The 26174-nt window shown below is 45.7% G+C and overlaps 1 protein-coding gene across 2 annotated transcripts in view; it reads left to right on the top strand.

The window, feature by feature from the left end:
* Positions 1-1562: 1562 nt before the first annotated feature.
* The window catches only part of SETX (senataxin), a 41133-nt gene continuing 16521 nt past the window's right edge, over positions 1563-26174 (top strand). For both annotated transcript variants that reach the window (XM_077284677.1, XM_077284679.1), the window contains exons 1-8: positions 1563-1712; positions 3700-3883; positions 3966-4176; positions 20346-20455; positions 20684-20903; positions 20983-21102; positions 21250-21421; positions 21617-21707. In XM_077284677.1, the coding sequence (XP_077140792.1) occupies positions 3704-3883; positions 3966-4176; positions 20346-20455; positions 20684-20903; positions 20983-21102; positions 21250-21421; positions 21617-21707 (1104 nt within the window). In that variant the 5' untranslated portion in view covers positions 1563-1712; positions 3700-3703. The remainder of the gene's footprint in view (positions 1713-3699; positions 3884-3965; positions 4177-20345; positions 20456-20683; positions 20904-20982; positions 21103-21249; positions 21422-21616; positions 21708-26174) is intronic.

The following is a 26174-nucleotide window of genomic DNA, read 5'->3' as shown; positions in this document are numbered from 1 at the left end:
CCATACATTGTACGAGTGATATTTATCTTGCAGAGACTGAGCGTCTCCGCAAGATAAATAGACATACTGCAGTCTGGAGAGAGACGCGCCGCATGTCCATCTCCACAGGTGATCCGCAGGTGTCTGTGCATGCATAGTGGGCATGGGATTTCTTGAAATCCCATCCACTATGCTGCAACATCTGAACGCTGCACAAGTACACAACGTCCAACCCACAGCGGTTACTGACCGTGTGCACCTACCCTCACACTCCTTGTCGTGCCCCTGCATTGCTCCTGCCATAACAAGGGCAGTCCCCAAGTGTAAACCTACTCACAATTTACCCATATGGATTGTATGGCCTCCCAACGCGTTTCCCCCTCTGTTCGGGGGGTTAGTGTATGGGAATATAGAAATAGATTGGTCTCTTGCAGTGGCGAGCAGTGCCAAACTGAGCCTGACTAGTTGTGTCAGTGCCGATACATAGGAGTTCGCCCATTATTGGTAGTGTATCCTCTATTATTGGCTACAAACATTTTATGGCAACAATTAAAAGTTATATATTGTTAATCTCCTTTGCAGCAGCTGTGTGTGATGAGGTTCTGCAGCAGCTGTGTGTGATGAGGCTCTGCAACGGCTGTGTGTGATGACACTCTACAGCGGCTGTGTGTGATGAGGTTCTGCAGCAGCTGTGTGTGATGAGGTTCTGCAACGGCTGTGTGTGATGAGGTTCTGCAGCAGCTGTGTATGATGAGGCTCTAAAACGGCTGTGTGTGATGAGGTTCTGCAGCGGCTGTGTGTGATGAGGTTCTGCAGCGGCTATGTGTGATGAGGTTCTGCAGCGGCTGTGTGTGATGAGGTTCTGCAGCGGCTGTGTGTGATGAGGTTCTGCAGCGGCTATGTGTGAGGAGGCTCTGCAGCGGCTGTGTGTGATGAGGTTCTGCAGCGGCTATGTGTGATGAGGTTCTGCAGCGGCTGTGTGTGATGAGGTTCTGCAGCGGCTATGTGTGAGGAGGCTCTGCAGCAGCTGTGTGTGAGGAGGCTCTGCAGCAGCTGTGTGTGATGAGGTTCTGCAGCAGCTGTGTGTGATGAGGCTCTGCAATGGCTGTGTGTAATGACGCTCTGCAGCGGCTGTGTGATGAGGTTCTGCAGCGGCTATGTGTGAGGAGGCTCTGCAGCAGCTGTGTGTGAGGAGGCTCTGCAGCAGCTGTGTGTAATGACGCTCTGCAGCGGCTGTGAGTGATGAGGTTCTGCAGCGGCTTTGTGTGAGGAGGTTCTGCAGCGGCTGTGTGTGTGTGATGAGGCTCTGCAGCGGCTGTGTGTGAGGAGGTTCTGCAGCGGCTGTGTGTGAGGTTCTGCAGCGGCTGTGTGTGATGAGGCTCTGCAATGGCTGTGTGTGATGAGGCTCTGCAGCGGCTGTGTGTGAGGAGGTTCTGCAGCGGCTGCGGTGATTGATCAGTGACCCCTGTATGGACTCTTCTGTACACACAGGACCCCGGACTCTTGGCTCTCGCAATATGACACAGGATCAGCCGCCATGTTGTGGGCGGAGGCTCCGCTGCCTTGTAGGTAAATACCGGCCATCGGCCGTGCTTCATTTCCGGGGCGGGGCCAAGCTGTTGGCGGCAGTTAGTAGCTGTAACGCGAGGCCGGGGACTGAGCGGAGCACGGAGGCCTCGGGGGCTGAGTTGACGCCATGGCGGAGGAGGGCTGACCCTGCGGGCAGGAGGAGGGTGAGGGCCGTCGGTGTGGGGCAGCAGGGCGGGTATTGGGGTATACTGTACACATTACGGTGGGCTGTGCTTTGTCCTCACCTATAGCTATAGAGTTCCTAGCCTGCGTGGTGTGCCCGTCTCTGGTGTGGATTATGGCGGCTCATGTGTATAATGGACGCCATGACCGCTACCTCATGGCCGTCCGCCTGCGCTGCCCCTCAGAGGCGTGTTTGCCGGTCCCCATTACTGCCCCTGCAGCCGGAGATGCTTTCTGGCTCTGGATTGTCATGGCGACCGTCCTGTCCAGCGTCCCTTGCTATGTCGCCATGAGTTTTGTTTGCCCCGCCATGTATGTGGAACCTCATGTGACGGCTCCAAGGCTCAGTGCTCATTCCCAGTACTGACTGGTATTACTGGTCTGCAGTGTCATCTGTGCTGCTGGGATCAAGGCCCAAAATGCACCAGGTGTGCCGCCCCTTATCACGGTGTTACTCACTGTCCTTATCCCCTGACCCCCAGGATAATGACCAAAAACCAAAAAACAAGGATCCCTAAAATATAACTTTTAATAATTATAAAAGCTAAAAACAGTTTGCTCCAATGTGAGAGACAATAATAGTTAGAAAAATAACTCGGGGTAAGTTAGATTTTATTATTTGTCAGGTATCCTATTTCTGCTCCCTACCTGACAGCGGAGGTTGACACCCTAAGTTTCTGCGGTAGGCGCCCCCGCTCCTCGATGACTGGCCCTAATAGCCCTAATTACACCCTATATTCCCTAAATGAGACCTACTGATTACCAGAAAAAATGAAACAAATATAAAAAATCTAAAAAATTAGAATAAAAAAGCAAGAAAATGAACTCAGCAAAAAACCCACAATTGTTATTTAGTACCAGACTAGAAGGTCCCTAATGGGGCGTAACAAATCACAACTATTGGGTGAAAATATCAGTGTCTCGTTTATCCAAAAAATATATCAGCGGGCCACTCCATCCCACATTCCTATATATAGTCATGTGTATCCAGAATTTTCAAGTGGTCAAATGACACCCAAATATGTGGTGTCCTTAATAGGACTGCAGCCCACAAAAACAAAGACATCCCCACAAGGGACCACCAGAGCAGGTTAAACAACCAAAAAGACAGCACCCCATAGTATAGTACTATGATATACGCTTCTACTCATCTGCATCCCAGAGGCGTTGTGGGTGATCATACAGTCATACAGCTCCGCTACTCTCCTGCCGGGATATCCTCCCTATACTGCCCGACGCGTTTTCCCCCCCGTGGGAATCCTGGGGGTTCATCAGGGGACATGGAGCAATGCCACAGAAGGATAAAGATGCAGGAGTCCCTTGTGGGGATGTCTTTGTTTTTGTGGGCTGCAGTCCTATTAAGGACACCACATATTTGGGTGTCATTTGACCACTTGAAAATTCTGGATACACATGACTATATATAGGAATGTGGGATGGAGTGGCCCACTGATATATTTTTTGGATAAACGAGACACTGATATTTTCACCCAATAGTTGTGATTTGTTACGCCCTATTAGGGACCTTCTAGTCTGGTACTAAATAACAATTGTGTTTTTTTGCTGAGTTAATTTTTTTGCTTTTTTTTTTATTCTAATTTTTGAATTTTTTTGATTTTTTTTAGATTTGTTTCATTTTTTTCTGGTAATCAGTAGGTCTCGTTTAGGGAATATAGGGTGTAATTAGGGCTATTAGGGCCAGTCGTCGAGGAGCGGGGGCGCCTACCGCAGAAACTTAGGGTGTCAACCTCCGCTGTCAGGTAGGGAGCAGAAATAGGATACCTGACAGGGTAAATTAGATTTTATTCTTCGAGTTATTTTTCTGAATATTATTGTCTCTCACATTGGAGCAAACTGTTTTTAGCTTTTATAATTATTAAAAGCTATATTTTAGGGATCCTTGTTGTTTTTTGGTTGTTTCTAGGATTCTACTAATATCTGTTTTGAGTGGTCCTTTTTTTTCCGCAGGATAATGAGCACGTGCCGCTGGTGCACGCCAGGGGGTTCTGTCGCTGCAGAGCTGCTGAAGAGCTATGCCGCCAGGGAACTGCAGAGCGATGACCTCACCGGAGCTGACGATGACCTCTCCTACTGTATGGAGTGTGTGGTGGAGTACCACCGTGTCCGTGAGGAGGCGCCGCAGCTGCACAAGGTGGATGCTGACCCTTAATATACACCCCCACCCTGTAATAATTTCTGCTTAAGATTCTCATTCATTGTTTCCGTCCCCTCAGGCATTATGGAGCATGGAGACGTCGCGGATCACTGCTCAGCTGGAGAAGTCCATGGGTGAGGAGATAGACGAGGGCGACGAGCTGTTTCTGGTGGAGGAAGATGGAGAGAAGCAACTTTTTGGGTACACCGGCCCCAACTTCGAGAGCTGCGTACGGGTCCCGCTGCTGGAAATACTTAAGTATCCGTACCTGCTGCTCAACAAGCTCGTTAGTAAGTACCGGGCGAGGACGCCGGAATCATCACGACCTGGATTTACATTTGTTGGTCATCGTCGTTTTAGGAGCTTTTGCCCCCCCTAACACATTAGTCCTTCAAGCACATCCTAATAAGGCCCAAAGAATGGATCAAAGCGGAAAAAATACCCAACGGGCTAGATGCCACGACCAAGTATTTTTGGGCCAAAATTTTACTGTGTGTATACACAAGCATGCACGCTTATAAACATTTTTTTTTTCATTTAAAAAAAAAAAAAACCTTTCGGGACCCAATATTTTTACTTTAACCCGAGTCCACAATTTACAGACTGCAGCGAAGGAACATCACAATAATTTCTCGAAGGATTGATAGGACAAGAATGGAATTTTGAATATTTTTTTTTTTTTTTTTTTTTTTTGTATATAGTGCCAGCATACTCTGCTGCTGCACATTACAGAAGTCGCTGCCATTCACATCAGTCTGTCAAAATCTACATTTCGATTCCATCTGCAAGTTTCATACCGAGCTATTTTATTAGAACTATGAGTGTGCAACTACACTCCGGAAAGTTGGAGATGGAAACTCCATACACACTATGCTCCTGGTGCAATATGAACCCATAGATACCCCCTGTAGCCTACTGAACCCCAGGACTGTCCATAGGATCCTGTCGTCGTCATCGGTAGGAAATTGCCCTCCTTGGAGGTGTTTACCCCAAGTATTGGATTGCACAGAATTTACGTACAAGATTTGATTCTTGATTTTTGTCAACTTTCTCCGAAGTCCTGAGCATATGTGACCTACGAAGCCGGTGTGCAGGCAGGATTACTCTTTCCTGACAACTCAGTTTTCATTATTTTTTTTTTTCCTATTTTTGGTTGGGTTTTGCTACGACTTTGATGTTGGATTGTTATTTGTTTGCCTTGGATCTTTGGCAATGTGGTGCTTGTGGCAATGCCCGTTGTCTCACAGATGCGCAGTTTCCCAGCAGGAGTCATTATCATTTGGCTGGTTTTGTTCTTCGCACCTTGTGCTGAGATCCTGATGTACTTTGTTTTGGAGCCTCCTGCTAAAATACTTCTGTTCTTTATTTCTGCGCAGTGTACCTTGTCTCCTTTTTAGTTTCGAGAACTTCAGAACCTCGTGTACTATTCTTTACCTTGTGCTGAGATCCTCATGTACTCTTTAATGTGCTTTTACCGCTCCATCGCTTCTGTCACTTGGCTGTTATAATCATACAGCCTCCCTGTGCTTTTCAAAACACAAAAGAATACCTTGAATTCCTATGGATGGCCACTTGCTGTGCAATAGAAGATGAGACCGGTCATTCAATGTTATCACGGGGAGATGGATAGGAAAGAGAATTGCACATGTGTGTGACTGGTATTGTGATTCCGATGTAATTCAAGGGTTGACTAAAGTATCCAGTAAATGGCGGCTTTTGTCAGCAATGGTGCAGTTGTGAATGTAAGGATACATTCCTTACATTCCTGATTTGTGAAATCAGTATTTCTCAGTCGCCCATGACAGCACCCCACATGAGAGAGAGGGGATCCGCCCTTCAGGGACAGGAAACCTACAGGATAAAAGGGCGGTACCTCTCCCCTGCATCAGTTTTGGTTTCCTGTCCCTGACGGGGAACCTCCTTGGACGGTACCTGCTGAAGACCGACCGACGAGGACCGGGGCCGGCCAGTCCGACTTCTGGCAGCGGGGACGCCCCTGCCACGGCTGGTCCGGTATCCGAAGCCGCCACAGCTCCGACTGATGGGTCCAGTAGTGTGTGCGGGGGGAAGCGCAGCCGCCGCTCTGATGGGAGCCTGGGACTTCATCATGCTGTGTGAATGCCGGAATCCAAGATGGCACCGCACCGGAAGTAGTAATGGAACTTACGGTTCGGGGGCGCCGCTCTGAGTGACTGTACCAAGATGGCGCTGCCCCGGAACCGGAATACTCCATTTCCGGGTTGCTGGCTGCGGGCATGCGCATTAAAAAAAAAAAAAATGGACGCTTCCTCTTTCGGCAGCCACAGGTGAAGGGGGTTAATAGCGTTTATATGGAGAAGGCGATGGAGGCTCCTGGCTGCAGGCTGTTCCACGGTAATACCATGGAGGACAGCGACCAGCAGCTCCATCCGCCGCCGCAGTAGCAACAACAGCGCCGTCGGCAGAAATCGGACGTTCAGGAAAAACTGATTTCTGCAGGCAACCGAAGCTCTCGGTCTGATAGCCGTTCCACTCAGCGCAGTAAAAGCTCCAGTGTGGTAAATCGTCTGCCTCCCACGGATGCTTCTCAGGCGACCCCTCCAGAACTGGTACCTGTGGCTGCGTCAGAGTGGTGAGTGATCTTCGTGAAAGTTCACCTTTTGTAATTAGGGTTCCCCTTCTCTATTTATCTTAGGCAAGGAAGAGAACGGGGAAGATGAAGCATAGAACCTGCCCCCTATGTGAAAAAGCTTTGTCACAGACGTGGGATAAAAAGCTATGTGGGTCTTGTATAGAACGAGTCCTCTGTGAGGAAACCCCAAACTTTGCCTCCGAATTACGGTCCGTAATTAAATCGGAAGTTGAGACCGCGTTTAATTCCTTTAAAAGTGGGAAGACTACTAAAAAACAACCCATTTCCCCTGCGGATTCTGACCCTTCCTACTCTGGGAGTAAGAGGTCAGATACGCATGACTCCTCATCCTCTTCTTCGGATAACGAGAGTGGAGGTCATCATTGTTTCCCCCTAGAGGAGGTCGATAGCCTTGTTAAGGCGATAAGATCTACAATGGGGGTTCTGGACCCCCGTCCTGACAAAACTGTTCAGGACATTATCTTTGGGGGACTATCTCAAAGGAAGCGTAAAGTATTCCCCCTTAACGAAAATATACAGGCATTAATTAAAAAGGAGTGGGAGAAACCGGAAAGGAAAAACGCATCGGTCCCCTCTATTAAAAGGAAGTACCCCTTTGAAGATGAGGCTTCTGCTACATGGGATAAAGCCCCCAAACTAGATGTTGCGGTGGCTAAAGCCTCTAAAAAGTTTGCCTTACCGTTCGAGGACATGGGAACCCTGAAAGACCCTCTCGATAAGAGGGCAGATACTTTTCTCAAAGGGGCCTGGGAGTCAGCAGGAGGATGCTTAAGGCCTACCATAGCGGCAGCTTGCACGTCACGGTCCCTAATGATCTGGGTTGATAACCTAGAAAAACAGCTCAGAGATGGGGTCCCGAGAAATAAAATCTTAGAGTCTATCCCTATGATTAGAGGAGCTACGGCGTTCCTGGCAGATTCTTCGGCTGATTCAATTAAATTGACATCCAAATCCGCAGCACTTTCAAATGCAGCACGTAGAACTTTGTGGCTGAAAACCTGGCCAGGAGACTTGCAAACTAAACAAACTTTGTTCCATCCCGTGTGAGAGCAAATTCCTCTTTGGGGAAACTCTGGATGATATCCTGCAAAAAGCGGGTGATAGAAAGGGTTTCCCGTCCTTGCCCCAATATATAATAAGCGGCCCTTTCGGAACAGAAAATTCTTTAAAAGGAGACCACCAAGAGAACAAACCCGATGGGATGACGGGAGAAGGAAGGATAGAGGGTCCCTTTTTGGTAACTCCCCTCGCGATAAAAAACCCCCCTCCAAGTGACATCTCTCCCAGGGTGGGAGGGAGATTATCTCAATTCCTCCCGGCCTGGGAGAAAATTTCGTCCAGCCCTTGGATTATAAATCTAATACGGGAAGGGCTTCACATAAACTTTCTATCCTTACCCCCAAGGAACTATGTGGTAACACCGCTGAGGTCGTCTCCCCTACAGCAAGAAGCCCTGGAGATAGAAATCGTAAAACTACTAAACAAATCTGTCATCCAAGAGGTCCCCCCTCTGGAGAGGGGAATGGGATTTTATTCTCCATTGTTTCTGGTGCCCAAACCAGACGGAACCTTCCGAACCATAATAAACTTACGGAAGTTGAATACCTATGTAAAAAAACAGAGGTTCAAAATGGAGTCAATAAAGTCAACGATAAAAAATCTGTTTCCAAACTGTTTTATGGTAGTTCTAGATCTCAGCGATGCATATTATCACGTCCCCATCCACAAGACTTCTCAGAAATTCCTCAGACTAGCGGTAGTCCTGAAAGGACAGACAAAGGAATACCAATACAAGGCTCTCCTATTCGGTATATCAATTGCCCCTCGCGTCTTCACCAAGCTGATAGCAGAGATGATGGCGCATCTGAGGGAGGAAAACGTCTTGATTATCCCATATCTAGACGACTTTTTGATTGTGAGCAATTCGGCCGAACTCTGCTGCCAGCAACGCGACAGTCATAGACGTTTTAAAAAAATTGGGGTGGTTAGTGAACCCTCCAAAAGTCGAAGCTGGAACCAGCCAGGGTTCAAGAATTTTTGGGTCTCATCTTAGACTCAAATTCTCAAATGTGTCTCCAGCCACACGAGAAAAAACAAAAAATAATTCACTTAGTGTAAGAAGCACGTGCGAACCCTACCATGACCCTAAGGAAGGCGATGTCACTACTGGGGTCCCTCTCTGCTTGCCTTCCAGCAGTTCAGTGGGCGCAACTCCACACAAGACCCCTCCAGTGGGATGTCTTAAAAAACCAGAAACTACTGGGAGGGCGGTTAGAAGGTCGCGTGACTCTAGATTTGCCTACTATTCGTTCCCTAGCCTGGTGGTTAAATCCCAGCAACTTGTCAAAGGGAGTTCCTTGGGTGATAGAGACATCTCAGATAGTCACTACAGACGCAAGTCCCACAGGGTGGGGGGCTCACCTGGACAACAGAATCGCTCAGGGGTTATGGACAAATCAGGAGCTACTGTCTTCCTCAAATCAAAAAGAACTGAGAGCGGTAAAGCATGCCTTACTGTACTTTCTAAACGAGTTACAAGGTCACCATGTCCGAGTATTCTCGGACAACAGAGTAGTGGTAGCTTACTTAAACCACCAGGGGGGAACCAGATCCCAAACACTAATGAGGACCACCTCCGAAATTTTCAGCCTGGTTCAAAACAACTTTCTTTCCCTATCGGCCCTACACATAAAGGGAGTAGAAAACCAGAAAGCGGACTTCTTGAGTCGTACCCAATTAAGACAGGGAGAGTGGTCTCTAAATCAGGGGATTTTCAACAAAATCACAGATCTATGGGGAGTCCCTGTGATAGACCTCTTTGCCAACTCTCACAACAGGAAGGTGGAAGCCTTCTGCTCCCTAGATCCCGGGGGGAACCCTCAGGCTGTGGATGCTTTCACAATTCCCTGGACACAAACACTGGCGTATGCTTTTCCCCCCACCATTCTCATTCCAGCAGTCCTGCGGAAGGTCAGGCAGGACAGATCCAGTCTCATCCTAATAGCCCCCTTCTGGCCCAGGAGAGCCTGGTTCTCATGGCTGAGGATGCTATCAATCACCGATCCCTGGGTCCTTCCGGACCTCCTGTCTCCGGGACCGGTGTTCCACCCTCAGTCAGAGAATTTACATCTGACAGCATGGTATTTGAGAGGTCACTATTGAGGGAAAGAGGTTTTTCTGACAAACTAGTGTCCACTCTAATGAAAAGTAGAAAACCTGTGACTACAAAAATTTACGGTAAAACCTGGAAAAAATTTCTATCATCCTCGGGGGTAAGATTGCAGGACGGGGTCCCAATCACTGAAATACTAGAGTTTTTACAAAAAGGGTTAGACCTAGGCCTTTCAGTAAGTACATTAAAGGTACAAATAGCAGCCCTAGGAGCATTATACTGTGAAAACATATCAGCCAACCCTTGGGTAGTACGATTCGTCAGAGCAGCCGCAAGATCTAAACACGTAACTATACGGAGGTTACCATCTTGGGATTTGAACCTAGTATTGTCAGCCCTAACAGAATCCCCGTTCGAGCCTTTAGAATCACTCCCTCTTAAGATTCTTTCACTTAAAACGGCCCTCCTAATAGCCCTGACTTCGGCCCGTAGAATAAGTGACCTCCAAGCCCTATCCGCAAACCATCCATTTACACAAATCCTGGATGATAGTTATATTAAAAACAGACCCTGCCTATTTGCCAAAAGTTGCATCCTCATTTCATAGATCTCAGGAAATAATACTTTCTTCTTTTTGTCCAGACCCTAGAAATAAGAAGGAAGAGAAATTCCACACACTAGATGTGAAAAGGTGTCTAGCCCAATACCTTAAAATCACCCAGCAGCATAGGAAGGAAGGGTCTCTTTTTATCTGCTTCCAGGGGCCTAGAAAAGGACTCAAAGCTTCTAAAGGCACTATTGCTCGATGGGTGACAGACGCAATAGCCTTGGCGTACTCATCCACCGGAAACGCTGTTCCAGAGGGACTGAAGGCCCACTCTACGAGGGCTATGGCGACCTCCTGGGCCGAAAGGTCAGAGGTACCATTAGATCTAATCTGTAAAGCGGCCACCTGGTCATCACCTTCAACCTTTTTCACACACTACCGCTTAGACCTAGCCTCTTCATCTGACCTGACCTTCGGAAGAAGGGTTCTACAGGCTGTGGTCCCTCCCTAAGCAATATCTCTGAAATTCTCGCTGGTAGTGCTGTCATGGGCGACTGAGAAAGTCATAGTTACTCACCGATAACGGTGTTTCTCAGAGCCCATGACAGCACCTGCTTATTCCCCCCCTCATCACGTGTGCGGTGAGCACATTATTTTGTGTGAAGTGGTTTTCCATATAGACACGGTGTTTACTTACTAAGAGATACGTTAAATTGTATATTTTTTTGTTGTTGTGACTAACCTGGAGGACCTCCGATGCTCTGTAAACAAAACTGATGCAGGGGAGAGGTACCGCCCTTTTATCCTGTGGGTTTCCTGTCCCTGAAGGGCGGATTCCCTCTCTGGTAGTGCTGTCATGGGCTCTGAGAAACACCGTTATCGGTGAGTAACTATGACTTTCACATCAGTATTTGTTAGCCAAAACTAGGAGTGGGTCAAAAATACAGACTTGGTAACGTATTTCTATTATAGCTTTCCCCTCTGTTTGTTCCACTGCTGGTTTTGGCTTACAAATACCAATGTAAAATACTGACCACATACTGATAGTGTGACCGTAGCCTAATGACTCATGAGAGTGGTGGTCCTAAGTGGGAGACCTCCTGTTTGATGATTCCTTAATGAGGCACACAGGCGTTGTTTCGTCAGAATCTGCTTGGTTGTTGACTGGAGGGGTCTTTTGGATCTACATAGATGCTTGTAAATGAGCTAAATGTGTTTAGAAAAGACACATTTTAAGTTGTGCTTTGTATGAAGGATGGTGGTAGATGATTTTTGCCTGGAAGCGTTCCCACAAAGCTGATTTTAATGGTGGTGTGTGCAGTGACTGAGCAAAGACTATGCATTAATAACATTGTTCCACATAGTATCAAAAGGTGTCATGTTCAGTTATGAAATTACGGTAGCCAATTCTTAATGACTTTGACCTGAATTGAAATCTAACAATGAACATTTTTTGTTGGCTCTTGTTTTTATTAAACACTGCTCAAAAAAATAAAGGGAACACTAAAATACCACATCCTAGATATCTCTGAAATATTCCAGTTGCAAATTTTTATTCATTGCATAGTGGAATGTGTTCAGAACAATAAAACATAACAATTATCAATGTAAATCAAAATGAATATCCCATGGAGGTCTGGATTTGGAATGATATTCAAAATCAAAGTGGAAAATCAAATTACAGGCTGATCCAACTTCAGTTGAAATGCCTCATGACAAGGAAAAGATGCTCAGTAGTTGTGTGTGTGTGTGTGTGTGTGTGTGTGTGTGTGTGTGTGTGTGGCCTCCACGTGCCTGTATGACCTTCCTACAACGCCCCTGGGCATGCTCCTGATGAGGCGACGGATGGTCTCCTGAGGGATCTCCTCCAAGACCTGGACTAAAGCATCCGCCAACTCCTGGACAGTCTGTGGTGCAGCATGACGTTGGTGGTGGTGGTGGTGCGAGACATGATGTCCCAGATGTGTTCAATCGGATTCAGGACTGGGGAAGGGGCGGGCCAGTCCATAGCTTCAATACCTTCATGTTGCAGGAACTGCTGACACACTCCAGCCACATGAGGTCTGGCATTGTCCTGCATTAGGAGGAACCCAGGGCCAACCGCACCAGCATATGGTCATGGTCTCACAAGGGGTCTGAGGATCTCATATCTGTACCTAATGGCAGTCAGACTACCTCTGTCGTGGACATGGAGGGCTGTGTGGCACTCCAAAGAAATGCCACCCCACACCATTACTGACCCACTGCAAAAATGGTCATGCTGAAGGAAGTTGCAGGCAGCAGATCGCTCTCCACAGTGCCTCCAGACTCTGTCACATGTGCTCAGTGTGAACCTGCTTTCATCTGTGAAGAGCACAGGGTGCCAGTGGCGAATTTGCCAATCCTGATGTTCTGTGGCAAATGCCAAGTTTTGGGCTGTGAGCACAACCCCCATCTGTGGACGTCGGGCACTAAGACCATCCTCATGGAGTCGGTTTCTAACAGTTTGTGCAGACACATGCACATTTGTGGAAGTCACTTTGCAGGGCTCTGGCAGTGCTCCTGTTCCTCCTTGCACAAAGGCGGAGGTAGCGGTCCTGCTGCCCTCCTACGGCCCCCTCCATGTCTCCTGGTGTACCGGCCTGTCTCCTGGTAGCGCTTCCTGTCTCTGGACACTATGCTGACAGAGCAAACCTTGCCACAGCTCGCATTGATGTGCCATCCTGAATGAGCTGCACTACCTGAGCCACTGGTGTGGGTTGTAGAGTCCGTCTCATGCTACCACGAGTGTGAAAGCACAACCAACATTCAAAAGTGACCAAAACATCAGCCAGAAAGCATTGGTACTGAGATGTGGTCTGTGGTCCCCACCTGCAGAACCACTCCTTTATTGAGTGTGTCTTGATAATTGCCAATAATTTCCATCTGTTGTCTATTCCATTTGCACCCCAGCATGTGAAATTGATTGTCAAACAGTGTTGCTTCCTAAGTGGACAGTTTGATTTCACAGAAGTTTGATATATTCTGTTTGTGTTCCCTTTATTTTTTTTGAGCAGTGTATTTGAGATTTTGTTTTACTGCTACATACAGGTCCTTCTCAAAAAATTAGCATATAGTGTTAAATTTCATTATTTACCATAATGTAATGATTACAATTAAACTTTCATATATTATAGATTCATTATCCACCAAATGAAATTTGTCAGGTCTTTTATTGTTTTAATACTGATGATTTTGGCATACAGCTCCTGATAACCCAAAAAACCTGTCTCAATAAATTAGCATATTTCACCCGTCCAATCAAAAGTTTTTTAATAACAACAAAAAAACCATCAAATAATAATGTTCAGTTATGCACTCAATACTTGGTCGGGAATCCTTTGGCAGAAATGACTGCTTCAATGCGGCGTGGCATGGAGGCAATAAGCCTGTGACACTGCTGAGATGTTATGGAGGCCCAGGATGCTTCAATAGCGGCCTTAAGCTCATCCAGAGTGTTGGGTCTTGCGTCTCTCAACTTTCTCTTCACAATATCCCACAGATTCTCTATGGGGTTCAGGTCAGGAGAGTTGGCAGGCCAATTGAGCACAGTAATACCATGGTCAGTAAACCATTTACCAGTGGTTTTGGCACTGTGAGCAGGTGCCAGGTCGTGCTGAAAAATGAAATCTTCATCTCCATAAAGCATTTCAGCCGATGGAAGCATGAAGTGCTCCAAAATCTCCTGATAGCTAGCTGCATTGACCCTGCCCTTGATGAAACACAGTGGACCAACACCAGCAGCTGACATGGCACCCCACACCATCACTGACTGTGGGTACTTGACACTGGACTTCAGGCATTTTGGCATTTCCTTCTCCCCAGTCTTCCTCCAGACTCTGGCACCTTGATTTCCGAATGACATGCAAAATTTGCTTTCATCAGAAAAAAGTACTTGGGACCACTTAGCAACAGTCCAGTGCTGCTTCTCTGTAGCCCAGGTCAGGCGCTTCTGCCGCTGTTTATGGTTCAAAAGTGGCTTTACCTGGGGAATGCGGCACCTGTAGCCCATTTCCTGCACACGCCTGTGCACGGTGGCTCTGGATGTTTCCACACCAGACTCAGTCCACTGCTTCCTCAGGTTCCCCAAGGTCTGGAATCGGTCCTTCTCCACAATCTTCCTCAGGGTCCGGTCACCTCTTCTCGTTGTACAGCGTTTTCTGCCACATTGTTTCCTTCCAACAGACTTACCATTGAGGTGCCTTGATACAGCACTCTGGGAACAGCCTATTTGTTGAGAAATTTCTTTCTGGGTCTTACCCTCTTGCTTGAGGGTGTCAATGATGGCCTTCTTGACATCTGTCAGGTCGCTAGTCTTACCCATGATGGGGGTTTTGAGTAATGAACCAGGCAGGGAGTTTTTAAAAGCCTCAGGTATCTTTTGCATGTGTTTAGAGTTAATTAGTTGATTCAGAAGATTAGGGTAATAGGTCTTTTAGAGAACCTTTTCTTGATATGCTAATTTATTGAGACAGGTTTTTTGGGTTATCAGGAGTTGTATGCCAAAATCATCAGTATTAAAACAATAAAAGACCTGACAAATTTCAGTTGGTGGATAATGAATCTATAATATAAGAAAGTTTAATTGTAATCATTACATTATGGTAAATAATGAAATTTAACACTATATGCTAATTTTTTGAGAAGGACCTGTATAATTAACATGTAAGTTTCAGGACTTTTAAACATTTTTTGCAAATATAAAGATGCAGAATATTTTGATATGCCAATTTTCTGATGTTTAGCGTGTATTTAGCATTCAAATAACTTAATAATTCACAATAGTGGTTAGACATGTTTAACAGTTACAGAAATCACACTACAAAATGTGGTCCTCATTCAGTGACCACTGTTTTTACTTGTCTCTTGTTTCAGATCATCTCTTACAATTATCCAACGGTAATCTCCAAGCATTGATGGATTCCATTTTCCTTGATATTTTTTTTTTTTCTCCATAGTGCAATATCTTGGTGAAATCTCTCACCATGCTCGTTGTTCAGTTCAGCAGCTCAGTGGAAAAAAGTCTAGATGCGAATATAAGAAATTAATATTTAAGGACATGTTACAGCTAAGATCCTTTTGTTTTGATGAGATTTTCCACCAACTTTTCATAGTTATCTGCTCTTTGAGTTTTCACAAAAAATTAGTTATTGCTAATGCAAATGCTACCCATGCAGCCTTTTCCTTGCCCTGCAACAAACTGAGAAACTCCTCATCTTGAAGAAGCTTCCAATTCTGAGGTCTGACAAAGCCACCTTTCTTTCTTTGCTTCATTCAACCTTGGAAATTTATCAGTGAGATACTTGAATGCCTCCATTGCTTTTACAAAGTTCTTCATTAGATCCAACTTGATATGCAATGGTGGAAACAAAATCTGTGGGTCAACAAGTGCTGGATGCTGGACATATTTCCTCCTTGCTGAAGTGAATGTCGGAGAGGCCAGTCTCTTATTGTAGTGATTCTCTTGCTTGACTATCCCACTCACACCGAAAGCATCAGTTCTTTGTGTATTCACCCTGGAGACCAAGTAAGAAGGAAACCACCTTTGTCAGCACAGGGGGGCCACAAACGTTGGTACAGCTGTTTCATGTTGTCATAGGTTTCTTTCATGTGGACTGCATAACCAAATGCATTGCCATTATGCAGCGAGACTGCTTTTTAGGCTTGTTTTGAATGAATCAAAGAACCTTCATTCCTCTGGATTATAACTTATCTTCAGAGCTTCCATTAAACTGTTGATGTAGTTGCATGCCACAAGATCGTCCTAAATGGAGAAGTATTGAACAAGATTGTTATCACGGTTGTGGAACAGAGAAATTCGAACATTGCCCGCTAGAAGATTCCATTGCTGTAGCTGGGAACCTAAGTGCTCAGAATTACTCTTGGGCAGATCCAAATCTCTAACAAGATTATTCAGTTCACTTTGTGTTATGTGGTTCAGTTGATATTGCTGACAGGAAGTCTGGGTCGTGAGAGGAAGATGCTTCAAGACACCAATCACCCTGTTCTTTTTCAGTTGACGGAAAGTGTTTTTGGAATCGTCTATTCTTCTGTATGTGGCACAAAGCGTATTACAGATAGTGTTACTGTAAAGTCCACTTCTTCCTTGAAACTTTTTTTAATGGGTGGCACCATGCAGAAATGGCAATTGGTAGTGTGATCGGTTGGCTCTACAGATCATTGGGACTTCAAAAGACAGATTGCCTTTTCCCTTGCAACCGTTGGGTAAGATGTGATGCACATCTAAGGCAGCATACAGCTCTGGCAAAAAATAAGAGACCACTGCACAGTTTCATAAAAATCAGCTTCTCTACATGTCTGACTTTCATTCCATTATCAGTTGAATTCCAACCTGAGTACACCTCATTCTACTTAATGTGCTTCTGATTTGGGGATCACCTGAACCAAATCTTATTTAACGAAGGAAAGTCTAAAAAACACTGCTGTGGTGTTCACAATCCTCTTGCAATAGGACAAGCTGGATGGCAAAATAAGTGCTAGTAATATCCCCAAAGTAAATAGGAATGAAGAATAACTTATAACTATGCCAATGGAGTTTAAAAGAAAAGTCTTGAGTGAGGAAAAGGGCTCAATTCTGGCTTTACTAGCAGAGGGACACACCGTCATGTTGCCTATATCCTTAAAATTTCTATGACGGCAGTCCATTACAACAAGGTCAAGCAGCCGACATTGGGGACAATAACCGTCATCTTATTCGAATGTCACTCGACAACCATAGGATGACATCAAGTGACCTATAAAAGAAGTGACAAATTGCAGCTGGGGAGAAGTGCACTGCAAAAACAGTTCGTAACAGGCTCCTAGAGGTAGGATTCAAGTCATGTAAAGCTAGAAAAAAGCCTTTCATCAATGAGAAGCAAAGAAAGGAGAGCCAGGCTGAAGTTTGCCAAAGACCATAAGGACTGGACCATAGAGGACTGGAGTAAGGTAATCTTCTCTGATGAGTCTAATTTTCTGCTTTGCCCAACACATGGCCGTCTAATGGTTAGACGGAGACCTGAAGAGGCGTACAAGCCAATGTCTTGCACCCACTGTGAAATTTGGTGGAGGATTGGTGATGATCTGGGGATGCTTCAGCAAGGCTGGAATTGGGCAGGTTGTTCTTTGCTTAGGACATATGAATCAAGCTGCATACAAGGTTATCCTGGAAAAACAGTTGATTGCTTCTGCTCAGGCAATGTTCCCCAACTCGGAGGACTGTTTTTTCCAGCAGGACAATGCGCCATGCCACACAGCTAGGTCAAGTCAAGGTGTGGATGAAGGACCACCACACCAAATCCCTGTCATGGCCAGTCCAATCTCCAGACCTGAACCCCATTGAAAACCTCTGGAATGTAATCAAGAGGAAGATGGATAGTCACAAGCCAATCAAGAACTGCTTACATTTTTGTAGCAGAAGTGGCATAAGGTCACCCAAAAGCAGTGTGAAAGACTGGTGGAAAGCATGCCAAGACGCATGAAAGCTGTGATTAAAAATCATGGTTATTCCACAAAATATCGATTTCCGAACTCTTCTTTAGTTTAAAACATTAGTTTAAAACTATTTGATGTCTGCAAGCAATGCATTTTTTTTAATTTGCTATTTTGACCATTTCTCATTTTCAGAAAATAAATACAAAATTTATTGCTTGGAACTTCAGAGATGACGTCCGTAGTTTAAAGAATAAAAGAACAACTTACATTTTACTCAAAAAATTACCTATAAAGAGAAAAATCAGACAAACTGAAAATTTTGCAGTGGTCTCTTAAATTTTTGCCAGAGCTGTATATGTCGAGTCCAACTCTTGTCCTGATCTTATTCTGCATCCAAAATACAGGTTGTAGGTGTCATGGGGGTACCATGAACAGTGCTCTCCTCTATTTCAGGGGTCAGAAGATCGCAGCATTTTGCTACACGCATGCCTGCACTGGTTGGATCTGCTTTGCTTTCCAGTTAGCTGTGCAGATTTCCCTTGTTCGTTTGTTGCAAGGGTTAAACACTTCTTCTTGTCTCCTAAAGCTTTCCGTCCTGAGTTATGTCTTCTGATCGGCCCCACTCCCCTCTGGTATAAGTACTCACCTCTTGGGTTGTTGCCAGTGATGGCTTGCTATATTTTAGAATTGGTTTTCACCTGTGAGCCATGGATAGATGAGTCTCCAGAAATTGCGGTTTGGTGTGTTCCTTTTTACTTTTCTCCTTTTTTTTTTTTTTTTTTTTTTTTTGTTTGTCCTCACTTTCTTTTCCTTTTTATATACCATTCCATAGTCTGGGGGCATGTTAAATGATTGCGATTTTGTTTCCCTTTGTGTATTATACAGCAGGGCTAGTGTCCCACACACTAGCATGGGCCGTGTCTAGGGCAGGACAGGGATAGGAACGCAATTGCCACGTGGGATGAAAGAACACCGCTAGGGTTCTAGCTAAGAGATTCTAAAACTGTATACCTTACACAGAGATCATCTATAAACGTTGGTGATGCAACTATAATTAGGATTACGTCATCGGAGCTGAGTTGGCGTTTTTTGATTGCTGTTGCAGAATGAAATTGGCTCCAATCTAGTGCTGTCCACATACTATGGCATGGCGTTGCAAAATGGAGTGATAGCCTTCCTTATTCAAAATCCCTTTTACCTTGTACAAATCTCCCACTTTACCAGCACCACAGCAACCCCAGACCATCACATTACCTCCACCATGCTTGACAGATGGTGTCAGGCACTCTTCCAGCATCTTTTCAGTTGTTCTGGGTCTCACAAATGTTCTTCTGTATGATCCAAACACCTCAAACTTGGATTTGTCTGTCCATAACACTTTTTTCAAATCTTCCCTCTGTCCAACGTCTGTGTTCTTTTGCCCATATTAATCTTTTCCTTTTATTAGCCAGTCTCAGATATGGCTTTTTCTTTGCCGCTCTGCCCTCAAGGCCAGCATCCCGGAGTCGCATCTTCACAGGCGTTTCTCGTGTGCTATTTTATGAAGCTGCCAGTTGAGGACCTGTGAAGCGTCTATTTCTCAAACTACAGACTCTAATGTACTTGTCTTGTTGCTTAGTTGTCCAGCGGGGCCTCCTACTTCTCTTTTCTACTCTGGTTTGTGCTCTCCTCTGAAGGCAGTAGTACACACCGTTGTAGGAAATCTTCAGTTTCTTGGCAATTTCTCACATGGAATAGCCTTCATTTCTAAGAACAAGAATAGACTGAGTTTCACATGAAAGTTTTTTTGGTTTTTTTTTCTGGCCATTTTGAGAGTTTAATGGCACCAACAAATTTAATGCTCCAGATTCTCAGCTAGCTCAAAGGAAGGTCAGGATTATAGGTTCTCTAATTAGCCAAACTGTTTTCAGCTGTGGTAACATACTTGCACAAGGGTTTTCAAGGTTATTCTAACCATTAGCCTTCTTACACAGTTAGCAAACACAAAGTACCATAAGAACACTGGACTGATGGCTGTTGGAAATAGGCCTCTATACGCCTATGAAGATATTGCGTTACAAACCAGACGTTTGCAGCTAGAATAGTCATTTACCACATTAACAATGTATAGAGTGTATTTCTGAACCATTTAATGTTAGCTTAATTGGAAAAAAAAAAAATGTGCTTTTCTCTAAAAAAATAAGTGTGTGTGTGTATGTATATGTGTGTGTGTGTGTGTGTATATATGTATGTATATATATAATATATTAATATATATTATCCTAGGATGCACAGCATCACAAGAGGGTCACTTCTGGAGTAAAAAAAAAAACCTCACTTTTTACAGTAAAACAATTTCATGAGGATAATTTACTGAACAAAACCAAGATGATCGGATTCAAAAGGATTCATTCCGTGCAATGAAAAAAAAAAAAATAATTTATTTTATTTTATTTTTTTTCATTGCACGGAATGAATCCTTTTGAATCCAATCGTCTTGGTTTTGTTCAGTAATTATCCTCCTGAAATTGTTTTACTGTAAAAGTGAGATTTTTTTTTTTTTTTACTCCAGAAGTGACCCTCTTGTGATGCTGTGCATCCTAGGACATACAAGGGTGAGATCCCATCAGGACAACTCCTTTCCATATGTCCTAGGGTATATGGCCGTCGCAATAAACGTTTGCAAGTTCAGGACCACAGTTCTTGACCTGTCATACATCTCCTTTTTATTCATCAGGTGAACTCTGTGTTGATGCATTGTGCAAGATAGAGCATGTGAACAACCCCTTCCAGGTGTACGAGAAATTGCCGGGAATTTATCTCCTCCTCGTACATCCCAATGAGAGCGTAAGTTTCTCAGTTTCATATCTTCCTTTCCTCTTGTCTTCTCCATCTCCCTCCTTGCTTCCTTCATCCTTCCTCCTCTCTGCCCTCCCAGATGGTGGAGCTGGGGCTGTTTTGGCACCACTTTAGCATGTCATTAATTGGAAGACTTTTTTCTTTTACCATTTTTATATTTTTGTCTAACGCCCTTTCTCTGTTTTCCTTTTCCCGTCTTCTCCCTTCCTTGTTCAGATCAGACGCTGGGCCATTCTGACGGCCAGGGCTCAGGGAAAGGTGGATCGGGATGACTACTACGATCTTCAGGCCGTGTTCACCTGCTTATTTAAGGTCATTGAGCTCGGGCTGTTTGAAAATCCGGACATTTACAGCTTCACAGAGATAGAAGATGGGCAGCTCATCCTCCTGCCGGCCCACCTGTATAATGCCTCTAATTACAAGAACTATTGGCTAGGTGAGCACACTCCTTATCAATCTTGGCTTGCCGCTGGCATTCACCTCTGTTTTTATGACTACGTACTTGGTTATTCCAGGTGTCTGCATGTTACTGACTGTACTTGAGGAACAGGCCATGGACTCCCTGCTTCTTGGGCCAGACAAGCAGAACGACTTCATGCAGTCCATCCTTCATGTGATGGAGAAGCACACTGAGGGTATGTAGTGTGTGCTGACACATGGCAAGTGCGAAGCTGGGGTAAAGAGGGAAACTGGGAATGATGATGCCTCTATCTTCATCTATTCCCAGCACAGAGTTACCATTTCCGTATTGATCACTACCATCAGCGTTTTTTGCTTTTTAGATGAAAGCAGAAATCCCTTTTGGCCGGCGCTTCACTGCTTCATGATAATCCTCGATCGCCTGGGATCTAAGGTTTGGGGACAACTGATTGATCCAATCCAAGCATTTCAAACCATCATCGCCAGCCCGAGCTACAATGATGAGATCGACTACATCAGGAAAAGTTGTCAGAGGTCTGAGCCTAAACTTGTTCTCACACGGAAGCTTTTCCACAAATGACTTTTTTTTTCTTCTATATTCTGCTGATAGAGGCGATTTGTTTTCTGATGTGATCGATCTCCTGTCTGTATATGTTTGTGCATTCATATAATATGTGGTGTGTGTGACCTCAGATACACATGAGTATAACTTTTTGTCTCTTTCTAAAGGCTAACAAAGTTAGAGCCTGACTCTGAAGATGATGACTTGGTCTCCTGTAGTCAGATGGTGTACAGCTTCAACACTGAAAAACCAAAAAAGGTAAAAATGGGCAAAATGAGCCCAAACTTATTTAAGAACTAACCACAGGTTATGAAGAGACGTGCTTCAGGAGATTGAAAAATACATTTTTTTTTATTGAAGATAAATACACAAAAAATTTACAATTTAAAAATTCATTGAATCTCTCAGCTGACAAACTGGAAATATGCATACATTTATAAATGGCTGAATACATATAAGAGTTGGATTCTCTGTTCAGGATCAGACTACAGTGCAAGTGCCAATATAGTTATAAATTAAATCCTGTGTAGTAGCCACAAGGTGAGCCTGTTCAGAGTGCCCATAAATACAATTGCCCACGTATAAATGTAGTATAGATATGCACCATTTACTTACAGCCCAAAATCTGTATGCGAGAGTCCACAGTAGCTGCACCCAGACAACGCCATTTTGCCACACTTCTATCTATCTAGTCATTTATTTTATGTTCCACTTTTATATTGGCCACTAATGATTAAGTTACCCTATATACCGTATTTTTCGCTTTGTAAGACGCTCCGGATTATAAGACGCACCCCAAATTTTGAGGAGAAAAATAGGAAAAAACTTTTTTTAATAAATTGGTGGGGCGTCTTATAATCCATGCGTCTTATTACTTACCAGGGGTTGTGGCTGTGGTGGATCAGGGTCCCAGGGTCGTTGCTGGAGGCAGGAGTGGAGCATTGCTGCAGGCTGGGATGAGGGGGTCTGCAGGGGGATCCTGTGCTGCAGGCTGGGATGAGGGGTCTGCAGGGGGGCTCCTGTGCTGCAAGCTGGGATGAGGGGTCTGCAGGGGGCTCCTGTGCTGCACGCTGTCTCCGATGCTGCAGGGCTGTCTCCGGTGCTGCGGGGGGCTCTGGCGACATTTTGTGAAAGGCCAGAGCCCCCGGCAGTTCGTCCATGCGTTCCTGTATGACTGACTCTGGGAAAATGGCCGCCGGAATCTCGGGAGATGAGATCTCAGCGCTGAAATCTCATCTCCCGAGATTCCGGCGGCCATTTTCCCAGAGTTAGTCATACTGGAACGCATGGACGAACTGCCTGGGGGCTCTGGTCTTTGACAAAATGTCGCCAGAGCCCCCCGCAGCACCGGAGCCTCCAGCATCACCCGGGGCAGCAGCAGACAACCCCGGCGGCGGGCGACAGCGGCGACGGACACTCCCTCATCCCAGCCTGTAATGGTAAGCGGTATATCCGCTTTGTTAGACGCACCCACATTTCCCCCCCCCAAATTTGGGGGAAATAAAGTGCGTCTTACAAAGAGGAAAATACGGTACTTGCGTATAAGCCGAGATTTTCAGCCCATTTTTTTGGGGCTGAAAGTCCCCCTCTCGGCTGATACACAAGTCATACCCAGGGGTCGGCAGGGGAGGGGAGTCTAATAATACTCACCTGGTCCCTGCAGGTCCCTGGTTCTCCTAGCGCCGCAGCTTCTTCTGTATTGAGCGGTCACATGGTACTGCTCTTTACTGTAATGAATATGGACCCCACTCCACTCCCATAGGGGTGGAGCCACATATTCATTACTGTAATGAGCTGTAACGGTGACCGCTCAGTACAGGAAGAAGCTGTGGCACCGGAGAACCAGGGACTGCGTTAGGAGCAGGTGAGTATAATGGGGAGGGGGAGCGCTGCGTGATATTCACCTCTCCTCGTTCCGGGCGCCACTCCGTCTTCAGCGTCTCCTGCAGTGAAGCTCAGGTCAGAGGGGCGCGATTACATGGCTAGTGCGCGCCCTCTGCCTGAACGTCAGTGCTGAAGACGGAGCGGCGCCGGAACGAGGAGATGTGAATATTGAAAGTGCTGGGGGCCTGAGCGACGAGAGGTATGTATGTGATTTTTTTTTTTTTTAATCGCAGCAACAGCATATGGGGCAAGAGTCTGTATGTAGCATCTTATGGGGCCATAATCAACATTTGTGCAGCACTATACGAGGCAAGTGTCTGTATGGAGCATCTTATGGGGCCATAATCAATGTTTGTGCTGCACTATATTGGGCAAATGTGTCTATGGAGCATCTTATGGGGCCATTATTATTATTATTATTATTTATTGTTATAGCGCCATTTATTCCATGGCGCTTTACATGTGAGGAGGGGTATACATAATAAAAACAAGTACAATAATCTTGAACAATACAAGTCATAACTGGTACAGGAGGAGTGAGGACCCTGCCCGCGAGGGCTCACAATCTACAAGGGATGGGTGAGAATACAGTAGGTGAGGATAGAGCTGATCGTGCAGCGGTTGGTTGATCGGTGGTTACTGCAGGTTGTAGGCTTGTCGGAAGAGGTGGGTCTTCAGATTCTTTTTGAAGGTTTCGATGGTGGGCGAGAGTCTGATGTGTTGTGGTAGAGGGTTCCAGAGTAGGGGTGATACGCGAGAGAAATCTTGTATGCGATTGTGGGAAGAGGAGATAAGAGGGGAGTAGAGAAGGAGATCTTGTGAGGATCGGAGGTTGCGTGTAGGAAAGTACCGGGAGATGAGGTCACAGATGTAAGGAGGAGACAGGTTGTGGATGGCTTTGTACGTCATGGTTAGGGTTTTGTACTGGAGTCTCTGGGCAATGGGGAGCCAGTGAAGGGATTGACAGAGGGGAGAGGCCGGAGAATAGCGGGGGGACAGGTGGATTAGTCGGGCAGCAGAGTTTAGAATAGATTGGAGGGGTGCGAGAGTGTTTGAGGGGAGGCCACAGAGCAGGAGGTTGCAGTAGTCGAGGCGAGAGATGATGAGGGCATGGACTAGGGTTTTTGCAGATTCTTGGTTGAGGAATGAACGGATTCGTGCAATATTTTTGAGGTGAAGTCGGCAGGAAGTGGAAAGGGCTTGGATATGTGGTTTGAAGGAGAGATCAGCGTCAAGGATAACCCCGAGGCAGCGAGCTTGTGGGACTGGGGAGAGTGGGCAGCCATTTACTGTAATGGATAGGTTCGTTGGGGGGGTCACGTGAGATGGGGGAAAGATGATGAATTCTGTTTTGTCCATGTTAAGTTTCAGAAATTTAGCGGAGAAGAAGGATGAAATAGTGGACAGACATTGAGGGATTCTGGTTAGTAGGGAGGTGATATCTGGTCCAGAGATGTAGATCTGTGTGTCATCAGCATAGAGGTGATACTGAAAGCCATGAGATTCTATGAGCTGTCCCAGGCCAAAGGTGTAAATGGAGAAGAGCAGGGGCCCAAGGACTGAACCTTGTGGGACTCCGACAGAGAGGGGGCGAGGTGAGGAGGTGGTGTGTGAGTGGGAGACGCTGAATGTCCGGTCTGTTAGGTATGATGAGATCCAGGATAGGGCCAAGTCTGTGATGCCAAGGGATGAGCGGGTCTGTAATAATAGGGAATGGTCCACTGTGTCAAAGGCAGCCGACAGGTCCAGGAGGAGGAGAACAGAGTAGTGTCGCTTGCTCTTGGCGGTTAAAAGGTCAGTGGTGACCTTAGTTAGGGCAGTTTCAGTGGAATGGTGTGACCGGAAGCCAGATTGTAAGCGGTCAAAGAGGGAGCAAGAAGAGAGATGGGAGGACAGTTCAAGGTAGACGTGTTGTTCCAGTAGTTTTGAGGCATAGAGGAGAAGTGATATAGGGCGATAGCTAGATACAGAGGATGGGTCAAGAGAGGGCTTTTTGAGGATAGGTGTGATGGAGGCATGTTTAAAGCTTGAGGGGAAAACACCATTTGTTAGTGATAGGTTGAAGAGATGGGTTAGGGTTGGGATGAAGATTGTGGTGAGGTTTGGGATGAGGTGGGTTGGGAGCGGGTCAAGTGCACAGGTGGTGAGATGCGATCTTGAGAGTAGAGTGGCGAGTTGATCTTCTGTAATGGTGGAGTAGTTGGTTTTGGAGGTGGAGGGTAGGGAAGTTGGGAGGAAGGGCTCTGGGGCTTGTTGACCAAAACTGTCTCTGATGTTATCAATCTTCTGCTTGAAGAATGAGGCAAAGTCTTCAGCAGAGATAAGTGAGGAGGGAGGAGGTGCTGGGGGACGGAGGAGAGAATTGAAGGTGTTGAATAACTGTTTAGGGTTGTGAGACAGGGAGGATATGAGAGATGAGAAGTAGGTTTGTTTAGCTGTGGCGAGTGCGGTCTTGAAAGTAGTGAGGGACTGTTTGAATGCGATTAAGTGGTCGTTGGAGTGGGATCTTTTCCATCTGCGCTCAGCAGCCCTGGAAGCTTGCCTCAGTTCTTTGGTCAGGCTGGTGTGCCAGGGCTGTCTGTTGATTTTGCGAGCTTTGGTATGTGTAAGTGGGGCAGCAGATTCCAAAGCTACAGCTATTGTGGTGTTATATAGAGCGGCAGCGTCATCCGCATTGTGTATGGAACTTATGTCTGTGAGAGGGAGGAGGGATTCAGAGAATGAATGTAGGTCAAGATGTTTAAGATTTCTGCGAGGGTGTGAAAGTTTGTGGGGTGGGGACTCTAGACATGGAGTGTAGAGAGATGAGAATGTGAGAAGGTTGTGGTCAGAGAGAGGAAG

This window comes from Ranitomeya variabilis, chromosome 2 (genome assembly GCF_051348905.1).
Source record: "Ranitomeya variabilis isolate aRanVar5 chromosome 2, aRanVar5.hap1, whole genome shotgun sequence".
Classification (NCBI taxonomy): domain Eukaryota; kingdom Metazoa; phylum Chordata; class Amphibia; order Anura; family Dendrobatidae; genus Ranitomeya; species Ranitomeya variabilis.
Note: the sequence above shows the minus strand (reverse complement) of the source record. Positions and strands in the feature narration are given on the sequence as shown.